The sequence below is a fragment of the Moschus berezovskii genome, chromosome 3 (assembly GCF_049115385.1).
Source record: "Moschus berezovskii isolate FMDL1 chromosome 3, NW_MosBer_1.0, whole genome shotgun sequence".
NCBI lineage: Eukaryota > Metazoa > Chordata > Mammalia > Artiodactyla > Moschidae > Moschus > Moschus berezovskii.
This window is the reverse complement of record NC_142462.1, coordinates 51446060-51473835: the sequence shown is the minus strand read 5'-3', so window position 1 is coordinate 51473835 and position 27776 is coordinate 51446060. Positions and strand designations below refer to the sequence as shown.

The 27776-nt window shown below is 35.8% G+C and overlaps 1 protein-coding gene across 2 annotated transcripts in view; it reads left to right on the top strand.

Moving 5' to 3' along the window:
• PTPN12 (protein tyrosine phosphatase non-receptor type 12) overlaps positions 1-27776 on the top strand; it is a 91202-nt gene that overhangs the window by 27749 nt on the left and 35677 nt on the right. For both annotated transcript variants that reach the window (XM_055420694.2, XM_088834041.1), the window contains exons 2-5: positions 13595-13703; positions 24738-24814; positions 26453-26548; positions 27238-27276. In XM_055420694.2, the coding sequence (XP_055276669.1) occupies positions 13595-13703; positions 24738-24814; positions 26453-26548; positions 27238-27276 (321 nt within the window). The remainder of the gene's footprint in view (positions 1-13594; positions 13704-24737; positions 24815-26452; positions 26549-27237; positions 27277-27776) is intronic.

The following is a 27776-nucleotide window of genomic DNA, read 5'->3' as shown; positions in this document are numbered from 1 at the left end:
ACTTTCACTTTTCACTTTCACACATTGGAGAAGGAAATGGCAACCCACTCCAGTGTTCTTGCCTGGAGAATCCCAGGGACGGTGGAACCTGGTCGACTGCCGTCTATGGGGTCGCACAGAGTCGGACACGACTGAAGTGACTTAGCAGCAGCAGCAGTTGCACTGGTGAGGTAGCATCTCATTGTAGTTTTGATTTGTATTTCTGTGCTGATTAGTGATGTTGAGCATCTTTTCATATGCTTTCTGTATATATTTTTGAGAAGTATCTAAGTCCTTTGCCTCTTTTTAAATTGTTTTTTTTATTGAGTTATAAGAGTCCTTTATACAGTGTTTCTATATATTCATCTTTTGCACAAATAGGACCATTTATGAAAATTTAACAGTCATAATAAAACTTGTGATTCATTTTCAAAGTAAAATTCTCTCAGAACAGTTAATATGGACTCATAATTCAGTTAATTAACAATTCTTAAAATCAGCTGAAGTTTCAGTTATTATTTTTTCTACCAAGATTGCTATACAGATGGACATTATCTTCTGCCTGTCTTACTAAAAGGTTTTACCAGAGGAAATTTTAGTTAATTCTGTTCAATGACTTTGACCATAGTTTTGAAAGTCATCAAAATGTCACATCTTTTATTTAAAATCTTGGGTTATTTTGATTCAAGGATTCTAAAATTAAGAAACACATTCTAGAATTTATTTGTAAATTATTTTTGTTGTGTATTTAGTCTGTTACCGCAAGTTGTTTTTATTTAAAATATTGCAGAAATCTTGATAATTGTATGTAGGTGGGTCCTAGTTTTTCATGATTCAAGTCTGGCTTTTTGTGTGAAGAGGAGTACTATTTATCTTTATTACAAAGAGATATGCGAAGACAAAATCATACCCTTGTTAACTTTGGGTGGACATACCTTCACAGTAGTATAATCTGGCCTTTTCTGGACCAAGTTTAAAATAATGCCAGAATGAAATACTTTTTGCAAGAAATCATCAGTATCTAATAGCAGAAATCACTACAAAAAGAAACCTTATGTCCATTACCTGTCACACCTCATTCCCCCTCATCCCAGCATCCTAGAAATTACTAATCTACTTTCTGATTATAAATTTGCCTAGTCTGGACATTTCATATAAATGGAATGATATGTGCCTTTTCTGTCTGCCTTCTTTTACTTGGCATAATGTTTTCAACTTTCATCAGTTAAGGATGTATCAATACTTTATTCCTTTTCTATGGCCAAATAATATTCCTTGTTTGACTAGACTACATTTTGTTTATATTTATCAGTCAGTGGACAAATGGGTTGTTGCCACTTTTTGACTCTTATGGTAATACTACTATGATCATTTGTGTATAGTTTTTTGTGTGGGCATATATTTTCAGTTCTTGTGAGTATATACCTAGGGACGGAATTATTGGATTACATGGTAACTCTATATTTAGCCTTTTAAGGAATTGCCAAACTGTCTCTAATAAGAATTTAAAATTTAAATTTACAAACAAAAGTTTGGCAACCTAACTTGACTTTATCTCTGCTTGGTCTCCTTTTTTAAAAAATGAAATATCTTAAAAACATAAATACTTCATATTAATGAAAGCATTTTTATGCATTGATAGTGAAAATTGGCAGAGCATATCCTTTAATAGGAGTTCCTTATATGTAACTAGACTTGGGGAGTGGAGTGAGAAGACACAAAAATATGGCTTATAAACTTAAGCCTGGTTTGCCAGGTAATTTTCAGGCTTTTAGGTAAATTAACGGATCTATGTCCTGCCTGCATGGATCCATAATGGAAGGACTAGGGAGAACATCAGTAAGACATTCTGGAATTTTGTCTGTAATTTATTTTGTTTAATGCTGCCTAAATAGACTTACAGTGTATAGTTGGAAATTGCTTTCTGAATTTTAAATAGAAATTGTAGCTGGTAATGAGCAATGTGGTCTCAAGTAATCTATTCTGGTATGGCATCAAATCTTAGGGTACACACAAAAAGAGATTTAAATCTCTTAGTGTCTTTAAGAAAAAAGAGACACTATTTGAATATACAAATAAAGATATTTTGGTATTTGCTAGTTTCTATAAGAAGTCAGGCGCTTCCCTTATAGCTCAGTTGGGAAAGAATCTGCATGCAATGCAGGAGACCCAGGTTCGATTCCTGGTTTGGGAAGATCCCCTGGAGAAGGAAATGGCAACCCACTCCAGTATTCTTGCCTGGAGAATCTCATTGACAGAGGAGCCTGACGGGCTCCATACAGTCTATGGTGTCGCAAGAATCAGATTCGACTTAGGGACTGAACCACCACCATAAGAAGTCAGTTAATCTGAGGCAGGTAATTAAAAATGTTCCTTAAATTCCTCGTCTGTTGATCTTATATGCTTATTTCAGTCTTTACATATTTAAAGGCAAGCTCTATGGTAAATGTTGGGTAGGGTGCTTTGCATGCATGATGATGAACACAAATGCATTTTTCTGTCTCTACTCCTTGGCATACATTAATCATCAGTTATTTATTATTTTGTTATGCCACCAAATTTCCCAGTTTTCCTTAGTCATTCAAAGGGTTTCCTAAATATTTTTAATTGAAAAGACAATACAATTCCTTTAATATAATTAAAGGAAAGAAAATTAAGTTACCCATCATTCTGTCCTTAAAACAACTATCTTTCTTCATTGGTAGTGGGACTAGAAAGTTAAGGGCCAGGTTTGGTAGCTGTTTACTGAGGTATTCTCACTAGAACTTGAAACTGGTTGGATGTGAGAGGAAGCAAGTGGACAGATAAGTGGGGAAAGTCCAAAACTACTGGGAGGTTTTAAACCTGAAAGGCTAAGGAGGGCAGAGCTGCCATGAAAATCAAAAGGGACATAGAAGCATTTGAAAAAATCAGTCAGTTTCTTTGTATCTAGTTAGATTTGTGAGGCTGTTGTGAATGTTCCAGAAAACACAGATTTGGGGATTGTGTCATATAATAGTTGTTTGTTGTTTAGTCATTAAGTTGTGTCCTGCTCTTTTTCGACACCATGGACTACAGCCTGCCAGGCTCCTCTTGTCCATGGGATTCTAGGCAAGAATACTTCAGTGGGTTGCCATTTTCCTCAGAGTATCTTCCCAACCCAGGGATTGAACCTGTGTATCCTGCATTGACAGGCAGATTCTTTACCACTGAGCCACCAACGAAGCCCAATGTAATAGTTAAAGGAGCAGGGGATAGACTTGCTAAAAGACAAAATTTGAGGAGACAATAGTTGAATGCTTAAAGGACCAGAAAGGGTAAGAGGAAAGTCAAGAGACAGTTGTTTCATGGAATCAAAGAAAAGAGTTTTAAAAAGAGGTAGATCATTTGTTAAACACTTTATAGGAATTGAGGCTATTAATTTTGATGCCTTTTGGAGATTATTGGTGACTTCATAGAAGTAGTTTTCAGTACAAGTGGTAAAGAGAAGAATGAAATTTTCAGGGGGTTCAGGAGTTAATGGTTTACCAGAAGTTTAAGTTTCATTTTCATATAGAGGTAAATATGAATTGAGCTTTCTTAAACTGCAAAGGTGACTCTTCCTATGCTACGTTTTTGCAAAGATGAAAATATGAATTCTGCATCCACACTATTAATTTGAAGGGTCTTTATTTTTTAGTTGGATAGTTATTGTAATTTAATGTGTTGACCCTGCTCCTCAAAATCTTCAAGTTTACTGTATATTTTTATTGTATATTTTGGAATAATGAGATTAGTGATTAATTGCTTTGGAATACTTTGAGAATCTGGGCTTAGAGTATTTCCCAGTTTAGACTACAGAGTAAAGAGGACTATAGTGATTGTGTTTTCTTAAGTCAAGACATAACCAAACCTAGATGTCCATCTGCAGACGAATGGATAAGAAAGCTTTGGTACATATACACAATGGAGTATTATTCAGCCATTAAAAAGAATACATTTGAATCAGTTCTAATGAGGTGGATGAAACTGGAGCCTATTATACAGAGTGAAGTAAGCCAGAAAGAAAAACACCAATACAGCATACTAACGCTTATATATGGAATTTAGAAAGATGCAAATGATAACCCTGTATACGAGACAGCAAAAGAGACACAGAAGTATAGATCAGTCTTTGGGACTCTGTGGGAGAGGGTGAGGGTGGGATGATTTGGGAGAATGTCATTGAAACACGTATGTTGTCATATGTGAAATGAATCACTAGTTCAGGGTCAATGCATGTTATAGGATGCTCGGGGCTAGCATGCGGGGATGACCCAGAGGGGAGGATAAAGGGAGGAGGGAGATGGGAGGGGGGTTCAGGAGGGGGAAATTATGTAAACCCGGGGCGAATTCATGTCAATGTATGGCAAAACCAACCAATATAATATTGTAAAATAATTTGCCTCCAATAAAAAATAAATTAATTACAAAAAAAAAAGACATAACCAGATGGAGGGAGGCATAGGCAGGGACTGGAGTATTAATATGTAGATTTTGGAAATTTTTGAGTAATCTGCTGTGGGGACAGTGGAAGAAAATATTTGAAGTTGGGATTGACAGAAAATATGGAATCAATGGTTGCATGAGTTAAATGGTTAGAGGGGCATGAGATAAAGGATGATGAAGAAACAGATGAAAGAGATGGTGAGGACTTTGTGAGCCGAAACAAAAATAAACCTGAGAACCCATTTTTTCCCATTTGCTGTATTTAAATTATTAATTATTTTTTACATTTATTTTTAGACTAAACCACCTGACATGTGGGATGTTAGTTCCCTCACCAGGAATTGAACCCATGACCTTTGCTGTAGCCGCAGAATCTTAACCACTGAACCTCAACAGGAGTCCCTCCATTTGCTGTATTAACAAAACAATTGTATTGTCCTCTTAGTTGAAATAGGATTCTAGTTTTTTTCCATTAAAAAAAAAATAGCCTAGAGGTAGGCAAAGGATAAACCTGAATTATATTCTTCTAATATTTTGATCTTGAGAAAGTATTATATTTTCTTTTCCAACTAGAGATCTGGAGTCTTTCCTTTAAGAAAAGGAAGCCATTTGCTTGTTGTCTATCTAGGGTATGCAAAAAATGATTATAGGCTTGATGTGAAATTTTTTACTACCTTTTTTCTGTTAGCTTTTGTGCTTTGCCATATTTATTGTTTTAAAATATAGTCTACAGTACAAAGTTTTATTTAAAAACTAATTCTCAAAATGAAGATCTGTTGTTTCATCCATTCATGGAGGATTATAAAACTACTATGTTGAAGAGATCTCCTTTGCTAGTGTTTAATGGACCTAGGAATTGAACCCTAGCTTCTTTGACTCAAAGCTTTCTCATTATGAAGTGGTAATGAAGTTTAAGGAGGGAAGAAAAATCACTCCCTGAGTTTACTGGCCAATTCTGATTTGCATCCTTTCCCTCTGAATATTATCACCTGAGAAGACCTAAACAGTGTTATTGACTTGGTGGAGTTTGTCACAGGTTACACTGGTAGTAGCTGTTATTCTATAAGACATGGTCTCTATCTTCAGGGAAGTCATATTCTATCAGGGATGGTATATATACACATATAAATAATTATTGCAAATTGTTATATGTCCTAGATGAGAGATAAATATCAAGTGCTGTGAGTAGAAATGAGGAAGCAATATGGCAGGAAGTGGAAGACGGGGTTGGGTGCCAGTACTATTCTCAGGAAATGTTTCAACAAGATGATTTCTGTACTTAGCTGTAAAGAAGCAAGGAGTTTGCTTGGCCAATTGAAAATAACTGAAGCATTGAAATTTACGTGAACAAAGAGTAAAATCGTTTTATTACCTAAAGACTGGTAAGATTGGCCCCTTTTATACATGTGTGTTCATTCGTGTCCAATTCTTTGTGACCCTATGAACTGTAGCCCACCAGGCTCATCTGTCTATGGGATTCTCCAGGCAAGAATACTGGAGTGGGTTGCTATTTCCTCCTCCAGGGGATCTTCCTGACCTAGGGATCAAACCTACATCTCCTGCATGGGCTGGTGCATTTTTTTATATTGCTGTGCTACCTGGGAAGCCCACGATTGGCCCCTATTTACTTCAAAGTATGTCTTTTAAGTACCAGCCCTGACTTAGATTTTTTTTTTTTAATAATTTTCACTGGAGTATAGTGGTCTTACAGTACTATGTTAGTTTCTACTGTACAGCAAAATGAATCAGCTGTATGGGCCCTGACTTAGCTTTAATGAGAAGGCACGCTATTCAATTCTGAAGAAGAATGACAGATAAGTTAGTCTGTCATGCAGCAGTAAGTAAAAGGGTGAGCAAAGATAGGAAGATGAATTTTGAAAGGCAGAGTTGCATAATTTGCAGCTAAAGGTAAACATTGCAATTGTGTAGTTGAAAGACCAGTTATTTTGATTGCTTATAACAGTTATTATTAGTAGCATACATATTTTTACATAAAAATATTTGTAAAGATAGAAAAAATAGCCAGTTAGAGATAGTATATGTTTTATGGAAATTATACTCTGATTTTACTACTTGCTGCTGCTACTTTGTATTTGAAGTTTTAAATTTTTTAATTTTGTCTTAATAATCATCCAGTTATTGTCGTTGGGTTAACTCAGTAGTATTATGATTCAGTGGCTTTTTGTGACTGATGACATTAATATTTTAGGCATAAAACCGATGAATTTTTTCATCTCACAGTTGTTACTGTGTGCCAACTATGTGCCACAGTACACATAGATGAATTTTAAAACTTTTCTGTCTTTTAAAACTTCAGATGAATTTTCCTGATAATTGCTTCAAAAATATTTCAGAGCAATGGCAAAAGCAGTACTGTTTAGTTATTCTTATATTTTCTACAGTATCAGTTCAGTTCAGTCGCTCAGTCGTGTCTGACTCTTTGCGACCCCATGAATCACAGCACACCAGGCCTCCCTGTCCATCACCAACTCCCGGAGTTCACTCAGACTCATGTCCATCGAGTCGGTGATGCCATCCAGCCATCTCATTCTCTGTCGTCCCCTTCTCCTCCTGCCCCCAATCCTTCCCAGCATCAGAGTCTTTTCCAGTGAGTCAACTCGTCGCATGAGGTGGCCAAAGTATTGGAGTTTCAGCTTTAGCATCAGTCCTTCCAATGAACACCCAGGATTGATCTCCTTTAGAATGGACTGGTTGGATCTCCTTGCAGTCCAAGGGACTCTCAAGAGTCTTCTCCAGCACCACAGTTCAAAAGCATCAATTCTTCGGCGATCAGCTTTCTTCACAGTCCAACTCTCACATCCATACATGACCACAGGAAAAACCATCGCCTTGACTAGACGGACCTTTGTTGTCAAAGTAATGTCTCTGCTTTTTAATATACTATCTAGGTTAGTCATAACTTTCCTTCCAAGGAGTAAGCGTCTTTTAATTTCATGGCTGCAATCAGCATCCTCAGCGATTTTGGAGCCTAAAAAAATAAAGTCTGACACTGTTTCCACTGTTTCCCCATCTATTTCCCATGAAGTGATGGGACCAGATGCCATGATCTTTGTTTTCTGAATGTTGAGCTTCAAGCCAACCTTTTCACTCTCCTCTTTCACTTTCATCAAGAGGCTTTTGAGTTCCTCTTCACTTTCTGCCATAAGGGTGGTGTCATCTGCATATCTGAGGTTATTGATATTTCTCCCAGCAATCTTGATTCCAGCTTGTGCTTCTTCCAGCCCAGCGTTCCTCATGATGTACTCTGCATATAAGTTAAATAAGCAAGGTGACAATATACAGCCTTGACGTACTCCTTTTCCTATTTGGAACCAGTCTGTTGTTCCATGCATAGTTCTCACTGTTGCTTCCTGACCTGCATACAGGTTTCTCAAAAGGCAGGTCAGATGGTCTGGTATTCCCATCTCTTGAAGAATTTCCCACAGTTTATTGTGATCCGCACAGTCAAAGGCTTTGGCATGGTCAATGAAGCAGAAATAGATGTTTTTCTGGAACTCTCTTGCTTTCTCCATGACCCAGCAGATGTTGGCAATTTGATCTCTGGTGCCTCTGCCTTTTCTAAAACCTGCTTGAACATCTGGGAGTTCACGGGTCACATATTGCTGGAGCTTGGCTTGGAGAATTTTGAGCATGACTTTACTAGCATGACTTTTCAACAGTATAACTAAAGCTTAAAGTAAGTAATTTCACTTTATTTAACTTTAAGGTACATTATTATGATTTGCATATTCTTGTGTGCATATTTACTAAAATTAGTGTCTTATGAAGTTGATACTGTTTTGTTTTTTTTTTTCAATTGTTGTGGCCATTTAGGAATTGGAGGCAGTAGTGGAGAATCCCAGGGACAGGGGAGCCTGGTGGGCTTCCATCTATGGGGTTGCACAGTGTCGGACATGACTGAAGCAACTTAGCAGCAGCAGCAGCAGTGTATGGCCTAATAGGAGAAGGCTTGATCTCCAATAGCTAATTTATCTATTTGCCATCTTACACCAAAAAGAATTTGAGTTACCTTAATTTTATTTAAGCTCTACTGTTTTTCTGTCAATTAGTTGTCCTGATTGAAAATCCAGGTAAGAATCAAATTTAATACTTGTTTTTGTCTACATGTACTCTGAATTTGAAATCTGTTTGGTTAATATGAAGAGAATTAGATAAATTTGAGGGGTGAAGCTACCACAGCTTGCCAGCGGATTGATTGGATGTTGAGGTGAGAGGAGGTAAAGGTAGAGTTAGGATGATTCCCAGCTTTTAGGCTTGAGCAACTGTTGAATCGTGGTGCTGTTTGGACATGTGCTTTGGACATTTTGTGATGCCTATAGGACACCCAGTAGACAATCGAGTAGACAGTTCTGGAGTCAACAAGCGTCACAAACACATTCTCTTTGGTCCTTAGATTAACAGGAAACTACCCTTTTAAAGAACCAAGTCTTGACGCACAACTGGATGGATACCTTAAAGAGGATAGTCATATTGTATACAGCTTTAGAGGCCTCTGAGAATCAGTTACTGATTTAGGATTGGGGAGTAAACCTTTTGTGTTTTTAAAAAGAGAAAGTTATTTGTTTGAAACTTTAAAACACGGTGATTGTTAAACCCTATTTTTGTTTGCATCACAAATTCTAACATATCAGAGACATCTCTGACTTGACTGAGAAGTCTAATTGAATTGAAGTCAATTCTTGAAATCACTCGTTTTAGTGTGGTTTGCACTGCACTCGTATAAAGTACCGTAAGATAACCAGTCTCTGTCTTCAGCATTATAGTCTAGTGTTTCAGACATCAAAATGGAAATACTTTTCACAAGTGGTAACAGAGCAATGATTTCTTGACTACTTGGTTCTGAGAATTGGGAGCAATGAGGAAGGGAAGGTTTAAGAGAGGCTTCAGAAAGGAAATAACACTCTAGCCAGAGTCCTCCTATTAACTCACCAGAAACAGTAAAACCTGTACAACTGTGATGAGGGGTGGAAGGTTGCTGGTGGTGGTGGTGGTAAATCTATATGGCGGAAGTGTCATACTCTGTGTGAGAGAGTGTTATAAAAAGAAGCTGGGAAATTAGACAGGCAGCTTTCAAAATAAGTTAAAATTAAAGGATTTGGTAATTTATCTAGGACGTGATAGACCCATTGGAGAATTTTCAGGTGTGGGATTTAAAATGACCAGACTCGCTTTATAGAATAGAAACTCTAGAGTGGAATTATATGAGTTTATTATGTGATTTTTCTCAAGACTTTTAAGGGTAGCTGAAAATGTCTTCCTTAAAGGTTTTTTCCCTTTGCTTAGTTAAAAAAGCCACACATAATAAAGGGTGTGAATAGTACGTATGAGTTTATGTAAATATACCATTTAGCTATATTTTTGCTCAGTTAGGACAGTGATTTTCTTGCTTTAGTATAATTATGTGTAACTTAATAAATAAATAATTTTTATTAGTGTTTGGTTCAGTGCTTTTCTCAAACAACTGTCACATAGCACTATACTTAAAATAACGTTCCTTAGTACATTATGACATGTTTCTCAATTTCACAGTGACAACATCACTACAGATAATGGAAATGGTGGTCAGGAAATTAAAATGACATTATATGTGTAAGAACTTTCCATTTCATACAGTTAAATAAACCTTGGTGGTGCTGTTTCCTCCAAGCACTACTGAGACATTAAATTTTATGTGGTATTAAAAGAATGAAACAATTTTCTTTTGTTTAGCCCAGCATTCAGATCTTATTCTAAAATTAACCTATTTAACATATAAGCATTAAGTATGCTCTAGTAATACAGGGCATTACACTTTTTAATCAGTAATCTTGTACTCATAGAATTTAAAGTTTAGTAGAGGAAATAACATGCATGCATTCTCTTTATGTATTTATCATGCAGTTCAGTCACTATACTCCTTCTTGAACATACTTTACATCAGGGGTTCTTAAGCACAGACTCCAGACAGCAGCAGCAGCATCACCTGGGAACTCATTAAATACAAATTCTGAGGGTAGGTCCCTGCAGTCTCTCGTCTAACAAGCCCTCCAGGTGATTGTGAAGCATGCTCAAAATTGACAGTATGAATGAAGCATGCTTTATAATATGCAACACTCCCAGGAAAACAAATTGCCTAGAATATGTGATGCCTTTTGATCTCTGATCCAGAAAAGGCTTTATTTAAAGAAAGAGAGAAAATTATAGTAGCAAATAACATTTATAGAGTTTCAGAAATATTCTAGAGTAATTGTTAACAATTATTGAGCCCAGTTTCTTCATGCCAGGCTCGTTGCTGAGAGTAGTTATTATCCTCAGATTGCAGAGGAGGAGACGCAGGTTAAATATATTCAGTGTCTTACAGCTAGAGAGTTCAGATCAAGAATTTTAATTCAACCAACTAACTATAAAGCTGATTTTTTGTTAGGAAATAAGTTCCTATTTGAAGATATCTTTTTAATATAGTTGGGTAGAATTTTTATGTCAGTTTTTTATGTTTAATGGACCACCATGGTTTTATTTATACTATATCATAGATTAGTATCTCTAAGAGGTAAGAACGTAGGTTAGTATCTCTAAGAGGTAAGTTTCTGAGTATGCTACTTACATAGATTTGTTGGAAGCATGACTGTAGAAAAACATCCCATGTTGTGTTAGTCTTTAAGAAAACTGGATCTATAATAATTCAGACTCAAATTAGATATTTACTTGTATACAAAAGTGTTCTTAAAGTTTCTTATTTAAAATTCATGTTGCATATTTAAATAACATAATTTACCTTATAAAAGAAGAAATGCTTGGAGTGACTGGAGCAGGTATTCCAGAGTGCATTTATATTTTACAATTAAATTCATCCCCTTTTTCCTTTTCTTTGTAGTTTTTTTGTTTTGTTTTGTTTTTTTAGTGTGTGCCTGTGTATTTTTTTTTTCAATGATAGTTAACCTAAGTTATATTCTCTTACCCCTGTGTTTCTGCTACTGTTTGGATTGCTATCTTTCTGTTAGGCACATTCACATTCACATAGAATATTTTGTAGTACATTGATACTATATTTAAAAATCTTTGAGCAGAGAAAATACAAAAATTCTGACTAAATATGCAAGATATATATGTAAGTAACTAGGAGGATCTTTGTTAATGTAGAATAAAAAATCGTGAATAATCATTTTTACTTTTATTTTTTAAAACAATTTTATTTTTGAATAGGTAATGCATTCACATAATCGAGAATGTAAGAAAGAATGTATAGTAATGTTTCCTTCCCACCCATATCATTCAGCTACTCATTCTCTTCCCCATAGACAACAACCTTTGTAAATAGTTTCAGAGATGTTTTATGCACGTACAAGCAAATACAAATAAATATTTTTAACACTAACAGTAATATATACACTACTGTGTTCTCTGCTTTTTTACACTTCATATATATTTTTGAGATCTTTCCATATCACTGTATATTAAGAGCTTTGTCATTTGTTTTCAACCCTATCATATCTGCTTCTGTACATGAAAGAAATCTTTTTAGCCAGTCCTCTACTGTCTTTTCCAATTTTGTGTTCTTTTCCTGTTACAAATAATTCTGCCATAAATAACTTTATGTGTACATCATTTCATGAGCGTGTGCCATTAATCTAGAGGACAAATTTGTAGAAGTACAGTTCCTAGGTTAAGGGGTTATGTGTATTTGTAATTGCCAAATTACCCTCCTTAGGGGTTGTGCTAATATTCTTTTCTACCAGTGTGTGTCAAAGTTCTGATTTTCCCACACCCTCACCAACCCGCCCATTTACTTTCTAAATAACTACAATTCCCTGCCCCCCATGCACTTACATACTTTGAAAACTTTATTACTACAGGAAATAACATCATAAAAGTGGACATTTTTGCTTTGGCATTGTGCCTTTGCAAAACAAAATTCTAGTTAAGATTTTTCATTTTTAAAAAACATATTCCTGCTTTAGGTCTCTAGGATTGGGATAAAATTTAGGAGTTTTTCAGAGAAGAACAAAAAAGCTTGCTATTCTGTATGTGAGGGTCTGCTTTAAGATATTTCAAATGTTAAATGTTAAGTATGTCAATACAAGAATAAGTTAAGGATCTTCAATTAAAGTTCTATCTGTAAAAATATAGACATACTATTCTTAGTTAATTATCAGTATCACAAGGAACAAAAATAAAATGTTGAAAAAATTAAATGTTACCTGACATCTTTTTCATTTGTATTTAATACTTTTGTTCAATAGTAAAACCAGAATGCCTTCGATATGTTTTTAAGCCTGGAAGAAAGTAGGTTCCTTTGAAATTAGATTTCCTCAATGTGGTTGAGTAGTGAATTTAAACAATTCACAATGCTGACTTTCAGTGCTTCTGAAAGCAGGAAGTGTATTACTGACATGCAGAAATATTCCAGCCCAAAGAACATCCCATTACTGCCATATGTGGTAAGAATTTCTCACTAACTCACAAACCACTTCTGTAATGCACTGAATAAGCAGAATTGGTCTTTGTTGAACATTTCCAATTGAGTATCAAAGAACTTTGTCTTGCAGTGTCTTATAAGTAATTATTAGCTTATGAGCCTGGCACATTATGGGTGCTCAAGGTTTATTGAGAGAAGAAATAAGAACTTTTATATAATCTTTTAGGTGTGATTTTAAAGTTTGTTTTTCGGATCCTGAGTTAAATGATTTAAGTAAAATTATTTATATCTGGTGCTGTGTTGTGCTCAGTTGCTTAGTCATGTGCAGCTGTTTGTGACCCCATGGACTGTAACCTGCCAGGGTCCTCTGTCCATGGAAATTTCCAGGCAAGAATACTGGACCGGGTTTCCATTTCCTGCTCTAAGGGATCTTCCTCACCCAGAGATCAAACCCAGAGTCTTGAGTCCTGCATTGTCAGGTGGATTCTTTACCACTTTTATTCTACTGCCCCCCTTTTTAAATTACTAATTGGAATATTAATCTTAGGTTTGCTCTTATGCTAAGAAAAAAATATCTTAGGGTTAATTATTAAGGGCTAGGGAGATAACCGTGAACTTAGAAAAACAAGAAAATGAGTTGTGAGAAATTGGGGTTAGCAAAATTCAATGAAGAGCTATTTATCATTCAAATTTTCATTAACATTTTGACATACTAATTTTTTCTAAATTTGAATCTTTTCTTTTGATTTTAAGCGACTAAGAAGATTGTCAACCAAATATAGAACAGAAAAGATTTATCCCACAGCCACTGGAGAAAAAGAAGAAAATGTTAAAAAGAACAGATATAAGGACATACTGCCATGTAAGTTTAAAAGGCCATTAACAGAACAAATGGATATGCTAATAAGTAGTTTTATAGCTTAAAGTAGCTTTATTCTTCCTAGTGAGTTCATTTGTTAAGAAAATAATGATGAGCTTCTCTTTCAAGGTACAAGATAATTTGTGGTTGTGCTTGCCTTTGCTTATGATAGTAGATTTTGTTGTTGTTTTATTGTTCATTTTTTTCCCTTTGAGCATCACAATTACTCTGATACTGCCCTACTTTTAAATCTGAAAAATCCAAGTAAAAATATCCCATGTGGACTCCCTGTTCAGAGAAATTTTTTGTAAAAACTAGAATAATACATACATAAATCAATAAGTATAATACATTTTATAAAATGCTAAAAATATTAAGTCATCTATTGTCTATTCATAAGAACTATAATTGATTAATTGAGCATTAACAATGAACCATAAAAAAAAATGAACCATGATTCATGCTTGTGTGTCTGCTGTTCTTAGTAGTCTAAGAACATGGTATGTATCTCTGAGGGCATGCCTAAGACTGATAGCATTATATTCTAATAATGATAATATAATTATATTCTTAGATAGTATAGTTTTCTATCAGAATGCCTTTAACTGTAAAAGTTAAAAATTTACATCATACCTGCTGTCTTTTAAAGCTGCCAATAGTCTTTCTCTTTTCCTTCCTTCAAGTATCTAGAAATGTATACATTCTATGATACCATTCTCTCAACTCTCCTTTCAACCTTTTTTTTCTAGCTTTATATAATTTATAAAAATTTATATAATTTTCTAGCTTTTGTATAATTGACAAAATCTCATTCATTCCTAAAGTTTATTCTCTCTAAAATGTCCTTGATAAATTTTCCAGTGACTTTATCATATTTGATAGTCTTTTATTATTATTGTTATTGTTGTTTGTTGCTTATTCTTTTCTGTTAACTATCTTGATGTTGTTGACCAGTCTCTATTTTTTAAATTTCCTTCTTCTATAATATTCCTTTTTCAAATTGCCTCCTCCCTCACTTGTCTTCCCTCTTTCTTACTGTCCTCTTTGCATAAATTTAATCCTTCATCTTTCTGTTGTTATTCAACTTTACTCTCAGATATGGGATCTGTGGGTGGCTGGTAGCAGCATAGTTATTACAAAGTGGCAGCAAAGCATAATGAAGAGTTCTGACTGGAAGTTCAAATCCTGCCTCTGTCAGCTGTTACTTATGTGATTTTGGATGCACCTTTCTGTGCTTTGGTTTCTTCATCTTCAAAATGGAGATTAAAATAATAATTACCTTAAAGATTATTTTGTGCATGTACAATGCTTATAGTTGTCCCTAGCACATAGTAACCACTCATTAAGCTTTTGGAAAATATAATCCACTTCAGAGTAGTGAATAGTATGGGATTCTGAACAGTTCTTTTAAATTAAGCAACATAATTTTAGGTACTCGAGGAGAGTTAAAAGGTTGGCTTGAAGCTCAACATTCAGAAAACAAAGATCATGGCATCTGGTCCCATCGCTTCATAGGAAATAAATGGGGAAACAGTGGAAACAGTGTCAGACTTTATTTTTTTGGGCTCCAAAATCACTGCAGATGCTGATTGCAGCCATGAAATTAAAAGACGCTTACTCCTTGGAAGGAAAGTTATGACCAACCTTGATAGTATATTAAAAAGCAGAGACATTACTTTGCCAACAAAGGTCTGTCTAGTCAAGGCTATGGTTTTTCCTGTGGTTATGTTTGGATGTGAGAGTTGGACTGTGAAGAAAGCTGATCGCCGAAGAATCGATGCTTTTGAACTGTGGTGTTGGAGAAGACTCTTGAGAGTCCCTTGGACTGCAAGGAGATCCAACCAGTCCATTCTAAAGGAGATCAATCCTGGGTGTTCATTGGAAGGACTGATGCTAAAGCTGAAACTCCAATACTTTGGCCACCTCATGCGACGAGTTGACTCACTGGAAAAGAGTCTGATGCTGGGAAGGATTGGGGATGGGAGGATAAAGGGAGGACAGAGAATGAGATGGCTGGATGGCATCACCGACTCTGTGGACATGAGTTTGAGTGAACTCCGGGAGTTGGTGATGGACAGGGAGGCCTGGCGTGCTGTGATTCATAGGGTCGCGGAGAGTCGGACACGACTGAGCAACTGAACTGAACTGAACTGATTATGCTCTGGAATTAATGTTCAATTCAGTTCAGTCGTGTCTGACTCTTTGCAACCCCATGGACCACAGCACGCCAGGCCTCCCTGTCCATCACCAACTCCCAAGAGTTCACTCAAACTCATGTCCATTGAGTCAGTGATGCCATCCAGCCATCTCATCCTCTGTGTCTGTCTCCTCCTCCTGCCCTCAATCTTTCCCACTATCAGGGTCTTTTCAAATAAATCAGCTCTTCACATCAGGTGGCCAAAATATTGGAGTTTCAGCTTCAACATCAGTCCTTCCAATGAACACTCAGGACTGATCCCCTTTAGGATGGACTGGTTGGATCTCCTTGATGTCCAAGGGACTCTGAAGAGTCTTCTCTAACACCACAGTTCAAAAGCATCATTCTTCAGTCCTCAGCTTTCTTTATAGTCCAACTCTCACATCCATACATGACTACTGGAAAAACCATAGCCGTGACTAGACGGACCTCTGTTGGCAAAGTAATGTCTCTGCCTTGTAAAATGCTGTTAAGGCTGGTCATAACTTTCCTTTCAAGGAGCAAGCATCTTTTAATTTCATGGCTGCAGTCACCATCTGCAGTGATGGGACCAGATGCCATGATCTTAGTTTTCTGAATGTTGAGCTTTAAATTAACGTTTTCACTCTCCTCTTTCACTTTCATCAAGAGGCTCTTTAGTTCTAATTCACTTTCTGCGATAAGGGTGGTGTCATCTGCATATCTGCTGCTGCTGCTGAGTAGTCGCTTCAGTCGTGTCCAACTCTGTTCGATCCCATAGACGGCAGTCCCTGAGGCTCCTCTGTCCCTAGGATTCTCCAGGCAAGAATACTGGAGTGGGTTGCCATTTCCTTCTCCATTGATATTTCTCCTGGAAATCATGATTCCAGCTTCTCATGATGTACTCTGCATATAAGTTAAATAAGCAGGGTGACAATATACAGCCTTGGCGTACTCCTTTTCCTTTTAGGAACCAGTCTATTGTTCCTTGTCCAGTTCTAACTGTTGCTTCCTGACCTGCGTGCAGATTTCTCAAGAGGCAGGTCAGGTGGTCTGGTATTCCCATCTCTTGAAGAATTTCCCACAGTTTATTGTTATCCACACAGTAAAAGGCTTTGGCATAGTCAGTAAAGCAGAAATAGATGTTTTTCTGGAACTCTCTTGCTTTTTTGATGATCCAGCAGATGTTGGCAATTTGAACTCTGGTTCCACTGCCTTTTCTAAAACCAGCTTGAACATCTGAAACTTAACGGTTCACTTATTGCTGAAGCCTGGCTTGGAGAATTTTGAGCGTGACTTTACTAGTGTGTGAGATAAGTGCAATTGTGCGGTAGTTTGAGCATTCTTTGGCATTGCCTTTCTTTGGGATTGGGATGAAGACTGACCTTTTCCAGTCCTGTGGCCACTGCTGAGTTTTCCAAATTTGCTGGCATATCGAGTGCAGCATTTTCACAGCATCATCTTTCAGGATTTGAAATAGCTGAACTGGAATTCCATCACCTCCACTAGCTTTGTTCTTAGTGATGCTTCCTAAGGCCCACTTGACTTCACATTCCAGGATGTCTGGCTCTAGGTGAGCGATCACGTTATCGTGTCTATCCTGGTCGTGAAGATCTTTTTTATACAGTTCTTCTGTGTATTCTTGCCACCTCTTCTTAATATCTTCTGCTTCTGTTTGGTCCATACCATTTCTGTCCTTTATTGAGCCCATCTTTGCCTGAAATGTTCCCTTGGTATCTCTAATTTTCTTGAAGAGATCTCTAGTTTTGCCCATTCTATTGTTTTCCTCGATTTCTTTGCACTGATCACTGAAGAAGGCTTTCTTATCTCTCCTTGCTGTTTTTTTGAACTCCACATTCAAATGGGTAGCTTTCCTTTTCTCCTTTGCTTTTGGCTTCTCTTCTTTTCACAACTATTTGTAAGGCCTCCTCAGACAGCCATTTTGCTTTTTTGCATTTTTTTTTCTTGGGGATGGTGGATCCCTGTCTCCTGTACAATGTCACGAACCTCCATCCATAGTTCATCAGGCACTTCTATCAGATATAGTCCCTTAAATCTCTCACTTCCACTGTATAATCGTAAGGGATTTGATTTAGGTCATACCTGAATGGTCTAGTGGTTTTCCGTACTTCAATTTAAGTCTGAATTTGGCAATGAGGAGTTCATGATCTGATCCACAGTCAGCTCCCGGTCTTGTATTTGCTGACTGTATAGAGCTTCTCCATCTTTGGCTGCAAAAAATATAATCAGGCTGATTTCAGTGTTGGCCATCTGGTGATGTCCATGTGTAGAATCTTCTCTTGTGTTGTTGGAAGAGGGAGTTTGCCATGACTGCTGCATTCTCTTCGCAAAACTCTATTAGCCTTTGCCCTGCTTCATTTTGCCTGTTACTCCAGGTGTTTCTTGACTTCCTACTTTTACATCCCTGTCCCCTATAATAAAAAGGACAATTTTTTTGGGTGCTAGTTCTAGAAGTTCCTGTAGGTCTTCATAGAACCGTTCAATTTCAGCTTCTTCAGCATTTCTGGTTGGGGACAGACTTGGATTACCGTGATATTGAATGGTTTGTCTTGGAAATGAACAGAGATCATTCTGTCGTTTTTGAGATTGCATGCGAGTATTGCATTTATGACTCTTTTGTTGACTGTGATGGCTATTCCATTTCGTCTAAGGGATTCCTGCCCACAGTAGTAGATATAATGGTCATCTGAGTTAAATTCACCCATTCCAGTCCATCTTAGTTCGCTGATTCCTAAAATGTTGACATTCACTGCCTCCATCTCCTGTGACCACTTCCAATTTGCGTTGATTCATGGACCTAACATTCCAGGTTCCTATGCAATAATGCTCTTTACAGCATCGGACTTTCCTTCTGTCACTAGTCACATCCACAACTAGGTTGTCATTTTTGCTTTGGAATGAAGAGATGGAATTAATGTGCACAGTTTTAAAGAAACAGTGTTTCTACCTTCTTTTTCTACCATCTGAGGAAATGAATCTCAAACAGCTTCAGGTTTCTGTTTTCATATGTTGTTTCATTCATTCATTTTACAGGAAGCTTTTTAACTAGAGATAGAGGGGAAGTTCAGCACTGTTAGACTGGCCCTCTGAAAAATAAAAGCCTTGCTTTGTATTGTTTGCCAGTTTCTTTAGGAAATGAATTATTTACCATAATCATCAAAACAAAACTGAGGGAGGTGCTATTGTATGCCATTTTGCAGATAAAAAATTGAAACAAAGGTTAAATAGCTTCATTTCAGTTCAGTTGCTTAGCCGTGTCCAAGTCTTTGAGATCACGTGGACTACAGCATGCCAGGCCTCCCTGTCCATCACCAACTTAAATAGCTTGCCACACAGCTAATAGTGTGGTGAGAATTTAAACCTGGGCAGTTTGTATCCAACGGAGAAGGCAATGGCAAGCCACTCCAGTACTCTTGCCTAGAAAGTCCCAGGGATGGAGGAGCCTGGTAGGCTGCAGTCCATGGGGTCGCTAAGGGTCAGACACGACTGAGCGACTTCACTTTCACTTTTCACTTTCACACATTGGAGAAGGAAATGGCAACCCACTCCAGTGTTCTTGCCTGGAGAATTCCAGGGATGGGGGAGCCTGGTGGGCTTCCGTCTATGGGGTCATACAGAGTCAGACACGACTGAAGTGACCTAGCAGCAGCAGCAGCAGCAGCAGTTTGTATCCAAAGCATTGGTTTTCAGCCACAGTGATTTTGCTCGTAAAGGGACAGACATTTAGCAATGCTAGGAGGTGGTTTGGTTGTTTGGTTATTACAACTAGGATGTGGAGTGAGCAGGCCGCTACTGGCATCTACTGGGTAGAGGATAGGGAAGCTACTGCATCCTACAATCTAGAGACCACAGCCTCCTCATAACAAATAATTAGCCAAGGTCAAATAAAAATTAGTACTGAGGTTGAGAAACCTTGCCCTGGAGTCTGAGCTCTTAACCACTGTGCTATAGGCAGAGTAGCAGTACCTTTTCAGTTTAAGTTATTTAAGGTTTGATAAGTCAGTTTCCAAGAAATTTCTAATCATTTTAATTTGGAAAATTAAATTGAAAGTAATAGTTTTTGAGATACGTATTTTCCTCCTGTCATAAGAATAGTGCAAATTGACAATTTCTTTTGAGTATTTATATTTAGCATGACCAGTGCTTGCAGGTATGTTGTTTTTCTTTTTTTAAACATCCTTATTGTGGTATAATTTACATATCATAAAGACCCATTTTTAGGATGGGGATTCTTTATACTGTTGATGGGATTGTGAATTCATTCAGCCACTGTGGGAAACAGTATGCAGTTTTCTCAAGAAACAAAAGAAAATAGAACTACCATATGACCCAATAGTTTTACTCCTGGCTGTATATACACAAAAAAACAAAAACACTAATTTAAAGAGATACATGCATCCCAGTATTGATATCAGCATTATTCACAGTTGCCAAGATACAAAAGCAACATAAGTGTCCATCAGCGGATGAATGGATAAAGAAGGTGTGAACAGTTTCTTCATTGATTTTTTAATCCTATTTACTTATAAAAGTTTTTTATATACCCCAGATACAAGTCTTTTTTTCAGATATCATGCTTTGCACGTCTCCCCCCTACCCAACCAGTTTATGGTTTGTTTTTTCATTTTCTTAGTGGTGTCTTAATGCACACTTTTAATTGTCATTAAGTCCAGTTTATCAGTTTTATGGGTCATGCTTTTCATGTTCAGTCCAGGAACTCTTTGCCTAATCCAGAATGACAAAGATTTTCTCCTGTGTTTTTTCATTTCGTTCCTGTAAGTATTATAGCCTTAGCTGTTACATTGAACTGTATAGTCTCTTTTGAGTTAATTTTTAATATGGTGTGAGGTAAGGATCTAAAATAATTGGTTCCAGCACCATTTATTGAAAATTATCCTTTCTCCTCTGAATTGCCTTAGCTCTTTTGTTGGAAATCATTTGACCGTAAATGTTAAGAGTTTATTTCTGGACCCTTAATTCTATTTCATTGACACCAGATCACAGTATCTTGATCATTGTAGCTTTATAGTAAGATTTAAAAGCAAGAAGTGTTAAGTTCTCTGTGTTCTTCTAAAAAATTGGTTTCGTTTTTCCCAGTCCTTTTCATTTCCATATAAATTGTGGGATAAGCTTGTCAATTTCTGCAAAAATTCCTATTGGAATTTTAATAAGGATTGTGTTGAATCTATGGATCAGTTTAAGGATAATAGAAATCTCAAACCATATTGACTCTTTCAGTCTAAGTGTTCATCAACGGATGAATGGATAAAGAAAGTGTTTATGTATATATATGTGCTGTGCTTAGTCGCTCAGTCGTAGCCAACTCTTTGCAACCCCGTGGACTATATGTAGCCCATCAGGCTCTTCTGTCCATGGGGATTCTCCAGGCAAGAATACTAGAGTGGGTTGCCATTCCCTTCTCCAGGGGATCTTCCCAACTCAGGGATCGAACCCAGGTCTCCTGCATTGTAGGCAGATTCTTGACCATCTGAGCCACCAGGGAACCATATATATATATAAGACAACTCTGTTTATTTAAATATTTAATTTCTCTCAGAAATGTTCTATGGTTTTCAGTGTACAAATCCTGTATTTCTTCTTTTAAAAAAATTTTTATGCTGTTGTGAATGGAATTATTTTAATTTTATTTTCAAGATATTTGTTACTAGTATATAGAAATATAGTTCATATTTGCACATCGATTTTGTTTTTTTTTAATCCACTGACCTTCGGACAGAGAAGCCTGCCAGGCCACAGTCCATGGGGTCACAAGAGTCAGACACAACTTAGTGACTGAACGACCACGACCTTCCTGGACTTATTTTAGTAATTTTTCTGTGGAAATGTTAGGATTTTTTACATATCAGAATCTTGTCATTTATAAATAATGATAGTTTTACTCCTTCCTTTCCAATCTGAGTGTCTGTTTTGCCTTATTTCACTGGCTGAAACCTCTAGTATAATGTGGACTTGAGGTGGCAAGAGCAGACATTATTGCTTTTGATCCATTAAAAGTAATTTCATCACTATTCAAAGATCACTTAGGTTTTTCTCAGGCTGTCTTGGAGATATGGATTATTTTTTGCTAGACCACTGGGACCAGTCTCATAATTGAGAAATTTTTGGATACTCCTGTGTCAAGGATGACCTGTTGCTTTTGTTTGTTGAAAGGGCTAAAACTGAGGTGGCTAGCCTTTAGAAGTGATGGATCAAGGTATTCTGCCTATTCCAGTGTTATTATAATGTTATTATGGAGATTCTTTTATTTCTCACACCTAGGATTTATCAGTAGGTGTGTGTTTTCTTGGAGGCAACAATATTATTTATATATTGCTTTTTTTGTGTGTTTGTATTTGTTGTTGGAATAGATGTTGATGTTTGTTGAAGAAGAAAAAAGCTGCTACTTTAAAAGAGCCTCCTGTGTAGCGAATACTGGTTTTATCTATTTGGAAATGGCTCCTGGGAGACTGCAGAAGCAGGCAGCAAAACCATGAAATGAAAACAATAATTTCTTTCATATTCTTTAGGTTATTTCTCTTCATGTTTATGCTTAATGGAACCACCGATAAAGAATATTAAAATATGCATGCTATGTTATACACAGCATAATATTGATTTTTAAATTTTCAATCATATTCTATGATTATACAGTATGAAGTAGTGACTGGAAAATTTGCCTATGCCTTGGAGTGTTTAAAAAAAAGCCATTAAAAAATTCTTATTGAAGTATAATTGACTTACGATGTTGTGTTAGTTTTTGCTGTATAGCGGAGTAATTTAGTTTTACATATATGTTTTCATAATCTTTTTCATTATGACTTATCACAGGATATTGAATTGTTTCCTGTGCTATATAGTAGGTCTTTATTGTTTATCCATCCTATATAGAATAGTCTGCATCTGCTAATCTCAAATTTCCAATCCTTTCTCCCTTGCACTCTACCCCTTGGCAACCACACGTCTGTTTTCTATGTCTGTCAATCTATTTCTGTTTCACAGATATATTTGGAATATAAAATGAACATAAGTGATGTCATATGGTATCTTTCTCTTTCTGACTTCACTTAGTACGATAATCTCTAGGTCCATCATGTTGTTTCTAATGGCATTATTTCATTAAAAAAAAAAATCCATTTCTGTGTCCCATCTTGAACTGACTGAATCAGACTTACTGCAGAATATGGGACTCAGAAATCTTGCTTTCTCAGTTGTTTTCCCCCGCCCCTCATTGCTGTATGATCAGCAGTAGATGAAATGAGAGCGGCAAAATGTTGACACTTATTGAAGATGGGTAATGGATAGATGAAGTGCATTATACTATTTTATTTTATTTTTATATACACATAAAGTTTTCCAGAGAATTTTTTAAAAAAATTTCCCAACTTGTATGTAGCAAGCAACTTGGCCACCAGTATTGGCTATCATTTGGGAGCCACTGTTCTCATTTGGATTCACAGTCCCCAGAAACATTTACTAAGGATTCAATGGTCAGCCAACTATTGTACGAAGTCTCTGTCTTTGAGATACTTTGAATAGAGGCTGATATACCACATGAATAAGGGTAATTAATTGGGACCTATCATTATTGGCAAACATGGTAAGAAGAAGCATCATATAGTTATTTAACTGCCATTGTACTAACTTCAGAATTGTTCTATTATCATTTACCCAAAGCATAGCACTTTTTATATGTACATTTCTGATCTAAAATGGCTTTTTAAAAAAAACATGTAGGATGTAATGAAACAAGAAACAAAGCATTGATACACATGTATGTATTCTCTTTCCTGGAAACATGGGAAGGGGATAAATAATTTTAATTGGAAACTAGTATGTCTTTCTTATATGTCTCTTCCTACATATTTCCAAAGATTTCACCAAAAATAAATAAATGAAATTAGCAGAACTGGACCTTTGTACTAATGTATAAATTCAGTTTGTTGACTAATAAATTAATTATTCTTCTTAAAAAGTTTGCTAGGGGACTTTCTTGACAATCCAGTGGTTAGGACTCCATACTTCCACTGCAGGGTCACAGGTTCAATTTCTAGTTGGGGAATTAAGATCCTGCATGCCATGCAACAAGGCCAAAAAACAAAAAGTTTGTTATGTTTATTTGTATTTGTTACCATTTCTGTATGTCTTTTTGTATTTTAATTGCCTTTAATAATCATTGTCCCTGGATTAGAAACAACCAAAATGATTGTGGTATGTTACATGTTATTAGGACCATGAGATTAGGTGATCCTAGTACTTTAGTAGGATTTCATAGGCTCACAGTCTAGCCCCAGATATTTACTAAGTACAAAAGAAAGGATAGTAATTTAACATTGGAGGTATCAGCTGACGCCAAATTAGCTGAGTGAACACTACCCAATAATAAATATTATTTGTCAAGTAAATTATTCAGCACTTCTCATACATCATCTTAATTTGTCACTTTTACTTAATTTTTATAATTTCTTATAAAATATGAAAGTTATAGTTCCTTAAAAAAATTTTGACAAACAAACTAGTGGATTAAGTGGTTTTAGTGCTCACCACCTCGAATGCTTATTAAAAACTGTAGACATGTAAATCCCAAACTCTTGTATAGTAAATCTAAGATGATGCTCAGGACTTCGTATTTTTAAAAGAGGTCCTTAATATTCTGATTCCTACTTTGAAACACAGTTTTACAAGGAGACCTACTTCCTATTAATATGATGTTAGAAATTACCCTGCTTATAGTTAAAGTCAATTTTCATTCATTTTTTTAAAGTAAATAATTTTAGCTATTTAATCTTATTTATGGTTCATTAGGGAAAAAACTTGTCTGCTCATAGGACGTTATTTTAAAAAATTCCTTTTTTTCCCTGTAGTTGATCATAGCCGAGTTAAGTTGACTTTAAAGACTCCTTCTCAAGATTCAGACTATATCAATGCAAATTTTATTAAGGTATGTATTAATTTTAAATGGTGTTTCTCTGCCATATTTAATGACTTCCTACAATACTAGTTTTATTAAAAATTTTTAAATTGCCTAATGTGATGCCAACAGTAAAAGAAGTGAAGTCACAGCCATGACATATTTTTGTTTTCCTTCTAGCATCCTTATTAAAGATTTTTGCTTAATTTTATGATAGTGGAGATAAAGTTTTTTTGTTTGTGTGTTTCTTCTTTTACATTGAAAGCTTATTATAAACACCTTTGTTGCTGATTAGTTGCTAAGTCATGTCTAACTTTTTGTTGACCCCCATGGACTGTGTAGCCTGCCAGGTTCTTCTGTTCATGAGATTTCCCCAGGCAAGAATATTGGAGTGGGTTTCCTTCTCCAGGGGATCTTCCAGACCCAGGGATCGAATCAGCATCTCCTGCATTGGCAGGCAGGTTCTTTACCACCAAGCCACCTGGGAAGCCTTTACTGATTGCTAAATTGTCTCGTTTGTTATGCGTCAGACTGCTACCTGAGTAAATAAAAGACTATTTTGTTCTGTTACTCTGTGCTTTTGAATCTATTTAATATAGTATTTTGTTGAGAAACATATTAAGGTGGTAAGAGTTATGGTAAAATTAATATCAGCATCAACATTGAAGAATTATGGTTCCAAATAAAAGCTTTTTCCTGAAAAGTAAGTTTTATTTCAAATATGGCAGAGCCCTAAACTAATAGTTAAACAAAAACTAATACATAGGGACTTCCCTAGTGGTTCAGTGGCTAAGACTTCCCATTCCTAATACAGGGGTTCATTCCCTGGTCAGGGAACTAGATCCCACATACTGCAACTAAAAAACAAACAGAAAGCTCCCATGTGCTTCAAAGATCCTGAGTGTTGCAACTAAGACCTGGCATAACCACATAAATGAATAAATAGGAAAACCAAAAACAAACTAATACATAGTTAGTTCATTCTTTCAGATGTAATTGATGCTTATGTTCTTTTATAAGGACATTTGTTAAAAGTTCTTGTTTTCAATTGCACCTAATAACACTGGCTCACTGTATGTGCTGATTTAACATTTTAGTGTGCTAGTTTGTTTGATATATTCTTGGGTTTACTATTAAAAGTATATTAGGTAGGTGCTTAAACCAAAGACAGCTATGGAAGAATCTAGCTAAGAAAGAACTATTAGCTAGTTCTAGTCTTATTTTTTAGAATTGATGCATGCTTTTAAGTTTCTGCTAGTTAGTTTTGTCGGAGAAGGCAATGGCAAGCCACTCCAGTGTTCTTGCCTGGAGAATCCCAGGGACGGGGGAGCCTGGTGGGCTTCCGTCTGTGGGGTCACACAGAGTCGGACACGACTGAAGTGACTTAGCAGCAGCAGCAGCAGTTAGTTTTGTTGACTAGGGCTTTCAATTCCTAGGTAACTAATAATTTTTAAAACAGCATGAAGAGTTTTACTTTTGAATTTATGAACCATGTTTCACCAGAAGCTGAAGTGAAATATATTTTGTCATGCTTTTATATGTTATTAAAAAATATTTGGAAATTGTTTAGCTGAAAACAGCAGGAATGCTAATAAAATTTGAAAACTTAAAATTTAGGTACGAAAACACTTTTGGTAATCATAATTTGTATGCTTTTCACCTTTTTAGGGTGTTTATGGGCCAAAAGCATATGTGGCAACCCAAGGACCTTTAGCAAATACAGTAATAGATTTTTGGAGGATGATATGGGAGTACAATGTTGTAGTAAGTATTGCATGAAATGGCATGATTTTTCTAGCCATAATGATATGTTAACTTTAGTTAGTTTATTAAAAAGACAGAAACTGATGGCTAGGTTGTCTTGTTACATTTTGACAAATTTGTTGAAATATTTCAAGAATACAGTATGTACTTTAAATCTTGGTCTAAGTTGGTAGTATAAGACAACTACCAAACACTGATAGATAGGTAGAAGGACAGCTATGTGATAAAAGTATTGTCAAATGTTAATGGTAGAACATAGATGATAGCTATATAGTGTTTAGTGTAAAGTTATTTCAACTTTGCTGTATATTTGAAACATTACATTATAAAACTGTTGGCATGGGAAAGCACATGTAATAACCTTCATGTTTAAAGACAGTTACATTAAACCTTTAGTAAGCAAAGTATTTAATAGTGCTATTCTATTCGGCAGATATCCTGAATGCATTATTTTGTCTGTAATCATACATATCTGTAAGCTTCAAAAAATTCAGTTCAAATCAAATACATCTTGTTATTTGAAGCCAATTTAATTCATAATTTTATTATTAAACCTACTTTTTTTGACAGGCCAGGTATACTTCTGCTCAGAATAAAAATAATTCTTGAAATGTACCTTTTGTTGGAAAAGTAAAATTGCATTTAACTGATAAATATTCTCAATCTTATCCCATCCCCCTTATTTTTAGATCATTGTAATGGCCTGTCGTGAATTTGAGATGGGAAGGGTACGTATAACTGTTAACATTTAAAGTAATTGTGGAGTACTTTTTTTTTATTACTTCATTTCCAGGGGTATATATTCTTGGTCTTTTATTATATTTTTAGCCATAGTTGTTAAAATAGTTAATTCTTTTCTTTTTTGTGTGTTCTGCTATTGCTTTCATTTTAACAAAAGGAGCCAAATTATCCTTAAGTACATAAAATACTTTTATATTTTATACGTACATTTTATGATATATTTAAAACAATAGATTCTGTGTTGTTACTTAGTAGTCTTCCAATATTTAATGGTGTTGTAAGTAGAACACTGCTTATGGACATTAAAATGATTTTAAATAATTCTGATTAGTTTACAGCTTGAAATTTCTAATTTCTGTCTGCCAATTCCACTACATTTTTGTAATGGTATCTCCACAATGAAGAGAAGAAAATTCCTTAATCTGAAATTTTTTAACATTGGTAAAAAACGTGTACAAATGAAATTATTATCAAAACCATTCTGATC